At 34.5% G+C, this 14,628-nt stretch overlaps 1 protein-coding gene across 1 annotated transcript in view; it reads right to left on the reverse strand.

The window, feature by feature from the left end:
* Positions 1-9,614, reverse strand: part of LOC110098599 (2,4-dichlorophenol 6-monooxygenase) — a 29,113-nt gene extending 19,499 nt beyond the window's left edge. Inside the window, exons 1-2 of the mRNA XM_020825471.2 lie at positions 9,276-9,614; positions 5,665-5,747 (exon numbers count right to left, since the gene is read on the reverse strand). Coding sequence (XP_020681130.1) covers positions 5,665-5,747; positions 9,276-9,486 — 294 coding nt within the window. The 5' untranslated portion in view covers positions 9,487-9,614. The remainder of the gene's footprint in view (positions 1-5,664; positions 5,748-9,275) is intronic.
* Positions 9,615-14,628: the final 5,014 nt, after the last annotated feature.

Below are 14,628 nucleotides of genomic sequence, written 5' to 3' on the forward strand. Positions count from 1 at the left end.
TAGATCGACGCTACGATACAAAGTCTTTACTTTTGATATATTTTGTATTTTTTTATTTTGCATTTTCTATTTTTCCTAGTTTACCCCTATGGGTAGTGAGTCGCTATTGTAGCCCCGAGGGCACTTGTGTCTTTCTGTTTTTCTTTTATTGAGGCCTATATATTAAGGTCTCTTAGCTTTGTAATGGTTAATGATACTTATGAATGAAATTTCCACTTTCTTGCATGTTCTCTTGATGAGTTCTTGAGAGGAGCAATCCTAAGTGGGTGAGAGCAATGCCCATCAATCTTGGTGGATTCTAAGGTTCGCGGTTCATCGTTTCTTCCTTTCCACCACATCCACCATCCTCCTATTGCTCAACCCGCCGGCCTCATCAACCCCATCCCCTTCTCCTCCTAAGCCAAGCCTTCCACTGTAATGACCGGTTTAGCTAGGCCGGTTCAACAGAACTAGCCAGCTTCTCTTAAAAACCCGATTCAGGGGAACGAACGGGCGGACAAGCCGCGAAAGAGGCGAGCCGTTCGTAGGAATAAATTAACGACTCCTCTCATGAGATATAGTTAGTTCGCTCTTTTTGGTAAGAGAAATCGTGAGAAGGAAAGTTTCTGTTGAAGGAGCGGATGGTCGGCTACGTGCGGGAGAGCGAGGTAAGTTCATTTTTTTTCCAATTTTATCAATCGATCGCGTTAAAGGATGAGAATAATCAACTCCTTTTCATTCCCACAGTTAAAGGATAGACAAATTTGGGAGAAATTTCAACGAACGAGAGGAACGACGAGGAAAAGAGAGAAAAGTTTGTTTTGCAAGTTTTTGTATAAATCGATTCCTAATTATTTCTCTAATCATTAGAAACATTAAATTGAAGATAAGAGAAGGAATCGAAGCAAGGGTGTTGGCTCAAGAAAAATAGCACGAATGTGCGAATCCCGCTTTGCAGCCGTAGGATTCCATTTCCCTTAAGTCAGATTGAAATTAACCAGATTTCCCCTGAGGGTTGTGTCAGGGTTTATAGATCTGAGGTTCTTACTTCCTATGAGCGCAAGCACTCATAGTTAATTACCCCTCTTACAACGTAAGAGAGAACTCTCGATTAAGGATGAAATAAATTTTAAGTAATTTTTAGTCTCAATAGTAGGGGAAATGGAGGTAAACCCGATCAAGATCCCATGGTTCCGTCGTCCCGGGTATACCATAGATTTCAGTCTACCAACACTAACAATCATTAACTGCAGTGTCCAGGGAATCTGATTAGCAGCCATGGGTTGCCTCCTCTCAGAGATCCCGAGTAGACTGAAGTGGAGATGTGTGAATTTTAGTTTAGTTTAATTTGGGTTGGGGCTTATTGCTCTATTTATGAGTTGCCCAAAATTTTGATTTAGAATGGTGCTTACTGCTCCAATTAGGAGTTGCCCATATGGTTTGATTTAGGTAGGGGCTTATGACTTCCTTAGAAGTTGCCCAGGGATTTAGGTTTGGTTTGGGACTTATTACTATATTTATTAGTTGCCCAATGATGGGTCTTACAACCTAACTCTATAGTGAGGCTGCCCGGAGGTTTTAATTATTTGAGTAGGACTTATAGCTTCCTTTAGGAAGAAGCCTTAAAAGCGGGTCTTATAACTTAATCATTTTAGACTAAGATGCCCAAAAGCTTGAATTTCGCTTGAATTGGATTTGGATTAGGTCTTAGTGCTTCCTTAGAAGTTGCCTAATTATGGGTCTTACAACCTAGCACTTTAAGCTAAGTGGCCCGAGTTGTGGGTCTTACAACCTAGTCCTTTAAACTAGGATGCCCATTTGAGGGGTCTAGGGCTATATTATCTCCTAAACGTTTCCCTCAGAGGTCGGACTTACGGCTTCTATTAGAAGTGGCCGAGGGTTTTAATTAGGGATTAGGAGTTAGGTAAATTTTTACCTAAAACTTCTCCCTAAGGTCGGGCTTACGACTTTCCTACGAAAGTTGCCGGGTAGCGGGTCTTACAACCAAGTCCTTATAAACAAGGCTGCCCACATATATTTGCCATTTTGTAATTGACTAAAAGGATTATATTTTATTGCATATAAATTTATTTGATTGTATAAATCAAAATTATAATTAGAGTGGTACAACTATAACAGACAAAAACCTGATTTTATTCCCTTAAAATTTTGAGAACAATGTCTTGTCTTGTCTTGCATTAAATGCTAATCCTGGATATTCACATGCAATAAGCAAATGGCTGGCTTTTTGAGATTTAATTCCTTAAGCAAGTGGTTTGCTGGCTTGATTTGAAGGGCACAAGCAAACGGTTATTCACAAATTATGTGAGATTTTGTTTGGACGAAGGGTTATTTACGGGTTAAAATTAGATGCAGAGAGAGGGACAGTTATTTAGAAGCGAAGCGAGGGCTTGAAAGCAGGTTAACGAAGAGTTTGTGCGGCCTTGTATGATTAAGCGAAAAGTAAGGACCAAGACGAAGATACAAATTACCTTCAAGCAAGAAGTAGAGTACGTCAGGGAAGTGGGTTGGAGCGACGGTGAAGGCGGATTAATTACTGGAGTAAACGAAGACAGAACAGCACTTCGGAACAGAGGGAGAAAATCAAGTGTTAGTTTTTTTTTTCTTTGTTTCTTCCCCCTTTTATTGACTGATTGCCATAAGCCAGTTATTATCTCCAAGGATTGCATCGTTTGAGCAAATCGGAGGAACTGAATTAATGTTACGAAGAGATACGTCTCTTCAATTCCTTTCTCCATTTTTATTTCAAATTTTTTTTATTATTATCAATCAATAATTCTCATATACACTCTTTGAAATTAAACGCAACGAATCTTGTGTAAATGTGAGCATATGGTCTTATAAAAATCATTGATTATTTCAAGTATATTTGTATCAATTATATGGCTTTATGTTGCATCCTACATAGCATTACAGGTCATGCGAAATCATAATATTGAATTGTTATTTCATCTTAATATTAATGAAAATTTAGAATTCTAGCCTTTGTGTTTTAGCCATTTTTTTTAATTACGACAAAATAAAAATTGAAAATAAATATTTTGTCAATGTATTTGAAATATCAGTCAACAAAGGGGAAGGAATTTTGTGAGAGAAGGATTTAGGGATTTTGAGAAAATTCCTATTTTTCCTTTTGTAAGCGACTCTCCTAGTAAATAAATTTAATTCAACTTTGTTATGAAATCACGTTTTTTTAGAAGTTATATTTTGTGGATGTTGTAGGAACTTGAAGTTGAGGTTGCTCCAAGGATCGAGAATTTTGAAGGATTAAAGTGGATAAATTATGTTGTTTTATAATTTTATTCATAATTGGAATATTTTAAATTAATTGATTAATTATGTATTTCATAATGTTGAAGATATTATGATTTTGTAGTCTTATATAAATTCATCCATTATAAATGTTGAAAGTTTATAGAAATGAAAGGTAATACTTATAAATACACATAAGATATGTTATATACAATTATAACAATGAGGATGAAAAAGAAATCAAAAAAGGAAAATTTAAACGAAAAGAGAAGTAAAAAGTCATATATGTATGGAAATAAAACAAATGTAGCATAAAAGGAAAAGGTATTGAAAACTACAGGAGTTCACCCCCTTATGGTACTGGCTGGGGACGCCGTACTCGTGCACGAAAAAGGAAAAGGAAAATGTTATGAAAATGGAAAAGGAAATAAATAAATGAAAAAGATTGTACCTTTGGGTAATTTGAGACAGTGCTCCTGTACAAATCAAATGGTAAAAGGAAATATAAATGAAATATTAAAGATTTAAATTATTTTAAAAGAAAAAAGTTCGAAGATGTATAAATTAATGAAATGAAAGAAATAAGGTTAAGAAATGATATAATCCATATATCATTATTTATATTGATTGTTTTAATTAGATACCCAATGAGTTTACTTAGTAAACTCAACCCACGAGTTTAAATATTTCAGGTAAGTTCCTAAGTTAAAGAAATGGCTGAAAGAGAAGAAATTGTCTACAGAAGGCGGCGTGCAAATGACAACAGGTAAATCTACATGTTGTATTTTAGTGGCTGTTCAGTACAAAAGAAGAAGTATAATGTTTAATGATTTTTATCGTCCGACTTTCATACCCACCTCGTTAGATCGAGCATTCGGGCCGGGTCGTGACATCCACCTCCCCTGATCCCCAAGCCGTCAGCCCCCTGCCCTCCCAACCGTCGGCCGCCCATAAGAAGACGCCGGTCCCCACCCCTCTGCACCTCTTCTCACTTTCACAACCCGCCGTCCCACCTCCCAAGCCACCAAATCTGAAATTCAAATTTCAAATACTCTATTATTCACTTTCCTAAAACAAGTCTTAGTCAATTAGGAAGGTTTCCTATTGGTAATTCAATTAAATAATTGAATTCAAATACTTTCCTATTGTTTAAATCTAAGTTAGGAAACCTCTCTAATTAAATCAAATCTGATTTAAAATTCAAATTTTGATTTTACTCTTTATTTAATCCTTGGGGCCCACAAACTTAAAACAATACACTCTCTTTCCTATCTCTACATGGCCGGCCCCATCAAAACCCTCCTCTCTCTCCAATTTAAAGCCTAATCCCACTAAATCAGCTCTATTTCCCACTTAAAACCGCCGGCCCCTTACTCCTTTGGGAATAATTTGAATATCAAATTATTCCCACCCTTTCCCCTAAGGAAATTCTAAAATCAATTTTAGATTTTCCTAAACCCTTCTCCTCCCTCCAACCTTAACCCTACCCGCCTCTCTTCCCCTATTCCTCTCCACCCGCCACCTCACCCCCCCCCCTACCTCCTTCCAACCGGCGGTTTACCCAAAGCACCTCCACCAAGAGTTTCAATGTTCATGTATGGCGGATCCGGAAGTAGATCACGGGCTTATTCTCAATTCTCAAGGGGAGATTGACGTCATCCAATCACCATTCTTTGACCCCGGATTTGGATCTGAGAGCACAGTCAAGGAATACGTTGATGGTATCCTCCCCCACTTAGCAGACGTCATCGACGAACAAAGACCTATTGGAGAGTGGAAGCTCATCGGACGGCCACCCGTTCCTCCAACTCTGATTCCTTCCCCGGCGACGAGCACCCTCGGCATCGCATGTATTGTAGTGGCGTCTCTAAGTTTGCTTGAAACTTTCTTCCGCTAAGCCAATCACTTTCAAGAGTGTGAGTGAGGGATCCCAAGGTGAACGGTCTAGTTATTAAACTGTGGATTTTGTTAACTTGCCATTTGCTTTACTCTTTTATTTGTTGTTGTTATTTTGCAAGTATCCTAGTAATCTCAATTGTAATCGCTTGCCAGTACTTAGTATTTTCATGGAATTTTCTAAGATCTAACTTGAAGAAGCATCCGTTTATATTTAGCCCAGCAAAGTTCGCATTTCACTAATTTCTTAAAAGCAATTCTTGTTCATCATCATTGTATAACATCATATTTGGTATCCAATATGGGACCTTTTATAAACTATGAGTTTCTGTTAATTAGTAAGAATTGTATCAACTTGATCAATAAGCAGCTCAGTAACGATATTTTTTTTTTTCCAATGAAACATGAATTTCTTTTCTAGATGTACATGCACCATGATAAAGAGAACCAGGAAATGAAATTCAAAAGCAATCTTTTAGGTCATCCTTCACAGGAGCTAATGATGATATCAAAAACCTCCATAGATCGGTTATTAATGAAATGTGCTTGTGGATGTTGGGAGAAAGCAGGATTTTTCTCCAAGACTGCACACTTGACACCTATAATAGAGATATGAAAGAAGATCAGCACTAATTAACAATAAACAAATATGATAAAAACTTTTTAAAAAAGTCGTTTCCAGAAACAAATGGATTTACTGTATTACGCTAAGATGAGCAACAGGTACGTGTAAATATGCGGAAATGGAAAGCATATACCATCATGATAATCAGTTCCTTCAATATGTAAATGTATGATTGTCAAACAATGCGTTTAGCATATGACTGCATAGGTCTTCATGGAGAAGAAATCAAAGAAGCTCGATTAAAAAAAAACAAAACAAAGATGAAGCAAAAGATATAGAGGGAGAGAGGGGGGTGTTAAATTTTAAAATAGTCCCTCAACTATTTGTATATAGACAATTTAATCCTAGAGCATCACGTTACACTAATTTAGACTAAAAAAATTTGATTTAAAATTGTGATCAATTTTGTATGGATAATAGATTAATTTAAGATCAATTTTATATCACAATTATAACATAAGAGTTTATTCGGGCATTATTATTATTATTATTATTATTATTATTATTATATAGGGTTAAACTTTAGAATAGTCCCTCAACTATTCATATATATTTGTATATAGCCAATTTAGTCCTAGAGTATCAAATAACACCAATTTAGTCACATGACTATACAAAATTGATCAAAAATTATAATCAATTTTGTATGGTCAAGATATTAATTTAAAATCAATTTTATATTACAACTACAACAAAAAGGACTATTTTGGCATTTTACAATATATATGATTATAATTATAATGAGGCTCGTATTGAGGCGCACACCAGTGCAATTTGGACCCAACTGCCTTAAACCACATGCCTTCTCCTCCTAGCCAAGTTTTCCTCTTCCACAAGGATCTACACTTCCCCAACCAAACTTTTTCTTTAGCTAGTGACAATATATAAGCCCTATTTTTTTTTTCTTTCCTTAAAAAAAGTTCTTTGAATTGTATGATTATAATTTTTATTTCTTTGAACGTTTGCAAATTTTCATATTTGTTTAAATCAAAATTTTTATTATAGCTTTTTGTCATATATAGTTATAACCATGAAGAAATCTATAATGAACATCAAAAGGAACCAACGTGGAGGTATAGTGTGCAAGTCGACGTTGGAGAAAATGAAAAAACATGTGTATTTGAGATGCAGTTGTTAAGAGATACCAAAGTGCCCAAAGCAATGAAAGAAAAGATTCGTTCATAGAAAAACAAATATATGTCTAAGCATATGGTGCAGCAATAGTTTGATGATAGAGTTGTCATAGACACTTATTATAAGAGTGAGTGCAGTGATAAGGACTCCTCATCCTTGAATGTCAACTAGAGGGGAAAGAGGTCCCATGAATCATTACATGTCAAGCATGGAAGATGACAAGGATCATGGAGAGAGGGCGTCTGCATCTCAATAAATATTTCTAGAGAAGGCTAGAAAGACACACTGACAAGTTTGCATAAATATTGAGAGATTTTTCTATAATAATGTTATTTCATTCAATGTAGCAACCTCTTTTGCTTATTTCAATATGATTTGTTCAATAGGTATTTATGATTGAGGCTTGAAACCCCCATTCATGATTTGATAACTTAGGTTTTGAATGAGTTGAGCAATACAAAAAAAGTCATTAAGGAAATTATAAAGACTTAGAGTTAGACTAGAGCGACAATCATATCTAATAACTGATCTAACATTAAGAATGGAAGCTATTGCAAATCTGGGCTCAAGTACTGTAATTTTGATGATAATCAACATTGTTGTTTCTTTACTACTGCTATTATTGCATATCTATTTTGTTTTCCCTGCTCATTAACCTTTCAGGTCCACAAGTTCACTTACAATGCAAATCAGCTCAAAATCAGTTATATTTTTCAATTTCAATATATTTTTTATCTTTCTTGAGTCAAGTCATGTATCTGGTGGACCCCAAGCTAAGTAACCTTACATACACACACTCAAGGGGTGAATTAGTGAATTAGGAGAAAAATTGAGTTTTGAACTAATCGTACAATACGATTTAAATCATACTGGATGATCAGTTATACAGAAAACCCTAATTAGGACACCTATTGTTAAGTAAGATTGGTTAACTAATCGTACTGGACGATTCAGATCGTACAGTACGATAAGTTATATACATGAAAAACAACCGCCAATCATAATTTAGGCAATATTTTAAACTTCAAATTTTGTTCTAATCGTACATGACGATTTATGACAAACATGCCAAAATTGATCAAATAATTAGGGGACTAATTATGGTTAGATTGCTCGATCAGATCGTATTAGACGATCTAAAACAATCGTATTGGACGATCTTTGATATTTCATGGGACGATTCCCCATCGTCCAAGACAAAAACTATAATTTTCTTCTAATCGTGCAGGTGATCGTACTGGATGTCCTGAGGGATGTGCAGGATGATATGTAAATCGCCGCCCATTGTCCCATAACGTACTGGACGATCAATACAATATCTTGAACTAATCATCCAGGATGATCGCAGAATCGTACTGGACGATCTGTACAAATACTTGAAATGATCGTACAGGGCAATGCTGATCGTACTGGCTAAAAGGAATGTTTTGTACTAATCATATAGGACAATCTAAGGATCGTAATGGATGATCTTTGACGGGAAATAAAAAATTAGGGCTTCTTTTGCTGTTGAGTTGACCTGAGAGAGTTTTCTTCCTCAATCGTGTGAAGGGTTGACATATACCTAAAAGATCAGATATAAATATTCATATATATGACAATCTTCCTTGTAATGAACGAAGTTGTCTTAGGGTTTTTGGAGATGGCATTTCCACTATATCTTTAATTTTAGCGGGATCGATTTTGATTCCCTTATGGCGTACAACCAATTCAATAAATTTAATTCTATCCAGCATGGCAGAGTTGGGGTCTACATACAGGTCCTTCTAAAATTTACATGGATTCAAGTTGTTATTGATTTGCTTCTGAACTAACATAGAAGCGTGTTAGCCCTTTAATTGAATTTCCAAAATATAATATAAACAAAGGATGAAAAAAAAATGATAACCACTATTCATAGTCTATTTAAATCATGTGCAGATTATCTCGTGAAGCCAAATCATTTCTGTTTATCTATGTTGTTCTAGGCGTCGAAATTTTGTGACGTTAGGGCATCTCCAACCGAAAATCTCATTTTTCACTCCAAAATGCAGTGAAACCAAAAAATGTCGTGATTCATCTCCAATGGAAGGCCATTTTGCCCTGTAACCATCATTCTCTTCATTCGCGCCTTTTTCCCAAAAGTTCAGTAGATGAACAGTGCAACGCTCATCCGCGATCAAATAGCTTAAAAATGGCGTTCGGTTGGAGCAAAGCAAGAACGGCAATGGAGATGCCCTTAGGCTTAAGAGTTCCATCAAACACAGTAGGTGCACTGAGAACTTTAATAAGAACCACCCTTTTAAAAGAAATTTTAAGGGAGAGAATGAAGCGGAAAGAAGCGTAAAAAAATAAAAAATAAAAACGCAGTATGGGTAAAAAGTTAAACCTAATTTCGTAAGGAGAAATGAGAGAACAAGTCCAACTGGGCCGGCCCCTACGATCAGGACAGGAATGTAGGGCTCTGCACCTTCGCCGATGGGATCGCAGGCACCCGTCGAAGACTTCGAAGAGAAGAAAGGGGTTCCTCTTCCTGGCAAACAGAGGAAGCGGCGGCCATTAGCCCACCACCCGAGATATCTCGCCGCAAAGCCGTCCATTGAAATGCGAGAGCTGCGAGTTCGGTAGGAGTTGATGGGAGTTTGCTGACTACGGTAAGAATAAAAAGCCTGTAGTCCTGCGCTGGATGAGCGCTTGGTGGCACACAAAATGGGCAGGATCTGGTTCAAGCTAGAAATATAAATAAATGGTCAAATTATAAAAAGGAACAAGTTTAATATCTAAATAAGCATGAGGATCCTAGAGCATAAAAAATTTAAATATGAATGAAACTGGAGCTTAGCAATCCGGTTTCTTAGAAACCGGAATACAAAATAATTATTTGGACAAATTTGGTTGACTTTGTCAACCAAGTTGACTACCAAAGTTCTAGGTTTATTAAGTTTAAATTTATGTTTTAAACACAATGGAAGTGGTCTCAAGTAATGAGAAGGCCATTTGGGTTAAAATGCATGTTTGAATGGTTAAAAGGCACTTTAGTCAATCATGTCTGACTTGGTCAACCAGGTCAAACTAAGGGCTAGGTTTGGGTCTAATGCATTCTTAAAAATTCTTATAATGCATTATAGAAGTTTTTAAGGCTTGATGTGATTGAGCTATGTTGAGCTCTGGGGAAAAGTCCAAATTTATCTTTAAATAATATTTTAGTCATTTTGACCCCTTGTCAACTATGGGTCAAATTGGGTCCACCAAAATATAATTTAATGCTCAACATGTCATAACAAAGGTTATGGACATGGTCAAGGGTCTTGGTGAAGGTCCCATGGTCAAATTTCACAAAGTGGGAGGTCTAGTGATATAGGCTATAAATATTTGAAGGTTTTGCAGCCTTTGAGTTTCAATTCAGTTTTTGGGGTTAGAAGTATCAGATTGGGTTCAAATTTGGAGGGTTAACCTCAGGGACATGGCTAACCAATATGAATATGATAGATCATGAATCAAAGATCATTTGATTAAGTATTGAACTGATTGAAAAATCACTCAAAAAGGGTTTTATGATATGGGCCTTTAACCTTGGACTTTGGTTTGGAATTCTAGATTTGAACTGGGTTTGGATTTGATTGAATAAATTTGAATAATTCACATCAATCATAATCAAATGGATGATTGTTGATGATTGAATATGATTAAAGTTTGATTCAAGGTTGATTGATGGTTGAATAGATCTTGATGACCTCATATAGAAATGAGGTCAACAAGGATTTAGGAAATTTGTCGCTTATTTCACTATAGGTGTTACATATTGGTGAAATTTGAGCATATTTGTTTGAAAATATTTGATTTTAATATTCAGTTTAGAAGATTATTTCATAAATACATCAAGGAACATAAATCATGTAATTACAATGTATTTGTTAAAATAATAGAAGAATTTAGATTTTGATATTTTAAGTACGGAAAGTTATCATGATAATTACCTCAAGCTAGGTGGGTATGTAATTACAACAATAACTAGTGACTTTAACTTTGATTTTGACTTTTGGACTCAATAATAATATTATGTCAAGCTATAAATGGCATGTAAGTGCAATACATTAATTAAGATTGGGACTAAGATTGATTTTGAATTTTAGAAGCATGAGATTTAACTTAGATGATTGTGGATAGGTTTAGATTTAATAAACTTTGAATAATTTGTTTGAAGTGGGAATTTAGGATTTTTGGAGAATTTTTAACTTTGTTTTCGAGTTCTTAAGATTTCATATACTAAAGTATCAAATTAAAATCCAAAATGAGGTTTTTGAAACCTAAGAAGCCCACCAACACATTAAAGAATGGGTTTTAATGTGATCCTACAACACCATTTACTATTTGGAATTTCTAAGATGTTATTTCTTTATTATAAAATTTAGATTTTTGCCACATTTACCCCAAAAAATAGGCAAGGAAATCAATGAAGGAAAGGTAGTTTGAGACTACACGTAGTGCAAGCATAATATATACTAATATAAAAATTGTTTAGCCAATATTAAAGATGGAAAGAAGAACCTTTCCTTAGTGGAGTCAAAAGTTGAATCTATGGAAAAATGAAACCACATATTCAAATGCACATATTTTTATCATCAAATGCTGCATTGAGAATAACATACCATCTTAGAAGATGGACATAGTATTTCAAAATGGATTCAAGAATAAAGATAGTGTTGAAAATTTTTATTGTCATAATCAAATATAATATGAAGGATGACATATTGTATCGAAAGACACACATGTTATTCTACCATGATTCTTTTCTCCTTAGGATGAATAATCTCATTTTCTTTTTTAAGTTGCACATCAATTTAAAATTTATATTTAAAAATAAAAAGACTCCATTAAAAAGTCGTTTATATTTCATATTTATTCATCACAATACACAATGCTAAACATTTTTTTCATCATTTGAACAACCTATAATTTGTCCATAATTTTAAATTTAGTTGGATAAAGTAACATAAGAACCTATAGAAAATTCATTAGTTTAATAGTCCCCCTTTCATAATAGCCCTATGTAAGCAAGGACACTTTTAGAAAATCTGATTAGTAATAAATATCAACATCAGTCCTAATAAAAAGACACCTAATGTTCATCATAGATCAGAAAAAATATCATAACATCATCATCATCATCATCATAGAATCACTCAACCTTCAAAACATTTAAACATATCCATTAAACTCATTTAATCATTTGCATTGAAAACATAAATATACATAATAAAGAATTCATTCAACATTCAAAATAATGCTCCTAACCTAAGGTTAGAGTCAGTTTCCCAAAAAAGTACAAAAAAGGTGTATGATAAGCTATGTAGCTAGTCAATCCTATTAGGATTTAGGGTTTCATTTTCTAATGCATAGGTTGTTTATGGGTCCAAGGGAGTTTATTTAAATATAAGTGCTAATGTGTTAAATATTTTATGAAACTTTTAGGATTCGTTGTTAAAATTTGTATTTAAAACTTTCAATAACATATTAAAAAATGGACTCATAGTGAAATGAGTTCAATAATTAGTAAGTCCTAAGAACGCAAAAAATGCAATATTCTTATCCAAAAGGACAAGATAAGCATATAACTCTATTTTCAAATGTTTTAAGAATTAAAGCTTATTATTTTAGGTTTGTTAAATACATTTTAAATATGCATTTTGAATTTTATTTAGGTCCTAAGGATTTATGAGATCATTACTTAGGTTGAAGACAACCTCAAAGTAATACAATAAATTTCTAAGGTTTTGTAATTATTTATTTTATTTAAATGAATTATTAAATTCAAGTTTGGCATATAGGGTTTTTAAGCTTATTTTAGATTTGATTTATGCTTGACTATGTTTAATAATTTTATTTTCTTTTTTGGTTGTATTTTTCTTTGATTTTACTTCAAATTTTGAGTCAAACTCATTTTATTTTATATATTTCTAATTTTTCTTTATTTATGTATAAATTTTCTAAGGGTCCATATGTATTTAATGAGTTAGGGTTTACTATTTAAGTTAGCAAATGTATTCAAAATTACCAAAAATTTGAACAATGAGTTTTATTACTAAACCAGGAACCAACTCATGAAATTTTGAACTCATTTGGAAGTCAAATTGACTAATTAATTTTTAATGGTTAATTAAAGGGGTAGGTTTGACTTAGCTTTCTTTAATATTTCAAGATTAAAATTTTGAAATCATTATTTTTTTTTTATTCTCTGGTTTAATCTAAGTTCAATTAACGTGATGTTATATTTTGTGATTTTAATAAAATTTACCACAAAGTTTTAAAGTTCAATTATACAATTAGGGCTTCATGATGAGATTTATTTAGGGTTTCATTATTTAAAACACCAAATGTATTCAAACTTCTATGTAGGGCTGTCAATATATGACACGACCCGAAAATCCGACTCGAACCTGACCCGATTTTTTCAGGTTCTGGTCAACCCGAACCCGAAACGGGTCGGGTTCGGGTTACATTTTTCGACCCGTTTTAAATATCGGGTCGGGTCCGGGTTGACCCGGAAACCCGATATTGACCCGGAAATGACCCGCTTCAACCCGCGCTGTCCAGCGATAAAGGCATAAAGCGATTCATGCGATTTAATTTAGGCATTTAGCTTTTAGGGCACATTTCTGCTTTACGAAAGTTCCGTCTTCATCTGATCGTCTCCTTCCTGGCTTCCTAGTTCCTGCGTCCTGCCTCCTTCATGGAGCTTCTCTCCTCGTCGTCTCGTCGGTGTCGTCGACGCGTCGTCTATTCCTCATTTCCTCTATTAAAGTATTTTTAATCTCCTATTCTCCTTCTTGCTCGAACTCTGAAAGCTCGTAGCTTTTCAGTTTGTTCTTTCTTGCTAGTTGCTAATTAGTTGCTATCATTTTAGAATTATCTTGGTTGAAGACTTCAAGTATCATCCTTGTTCGGTTATTTCTTCGGATTTAAGCTATTATGCAATTTTGCTTTTTATTTGCCGATTAGGGCTTAGGGTTTATTGTATCTTGGGTTGTATACTTGTATCAGTTGCTATCATTTTAGAGTTATCTTGGTTGAAGTATCACTGTTGAACATTTTTTTGGGTTGTATACTTGTATGACACTTTGGGCTATCGGTATAACTATTACTGGCTTAGGGTATATACTTTATTGTTGATGCTGCCTTTGGTTTTTGATCCTGAGCCCAACTACCACATTATCCAACTTCAAAAGAGCAGATACTTAGAATTTTATACTTGTTTAATTAAGTTTATTGCAGGTATATCTCTAAGTACATAGGTGATTGAAGAATGAAGACAGATTGTCTAATTCAGACATTCTTTGAGACTGGAGGCTGGACTCTCGAGCAGTTGAGTCTGAACCATTGAAGGCTTGAAGAGTTGAAGTCTTGAACCTTGAAGCTTTTATATTCAGTTATATTTACTTATTTACATATGTTATGTGAGATTGTACCTTTGTAATTGAGTAATTGTAATTTGTACATGTAAATTAATTGAAGATTTGCAATTGAAAAAAATAGCCCTTGGTTTTTACATTTCAACCATTTAAAAGTTAAAACAATAAAACCTGTTTAAATTTTTTAAAGTGCAGAAACGGGTAAAACGGGTCGGGTCGGGTTGACCCGGACCCGAGGCGGGTCGGGTCCGGGTCAGCAAAAATGACCCGTTTCAAGAAACGGGTCGGGTTCGGGTTGACCCGAATTGGGTCGGGTCAATTTCGGGTTGGACC

This window comes from Dendrobium catenatum, unplaced genomic scaffold (genome assembly GCF_001605985.2).
Source record: "Dendrobium catenatum unplaced genomic scaffold, ASM160598v2 fragScaff_scaffold_124, whole genome shotgun sequence".
Classification (NCBI taxonomy): domain Eukaryota; kingdom Viridiplantae; phylum Streptophyta; class Magnoliopsida; order Asparagales; family Orchidaceae; genus Dendrobium; species Dendrobium catenatum.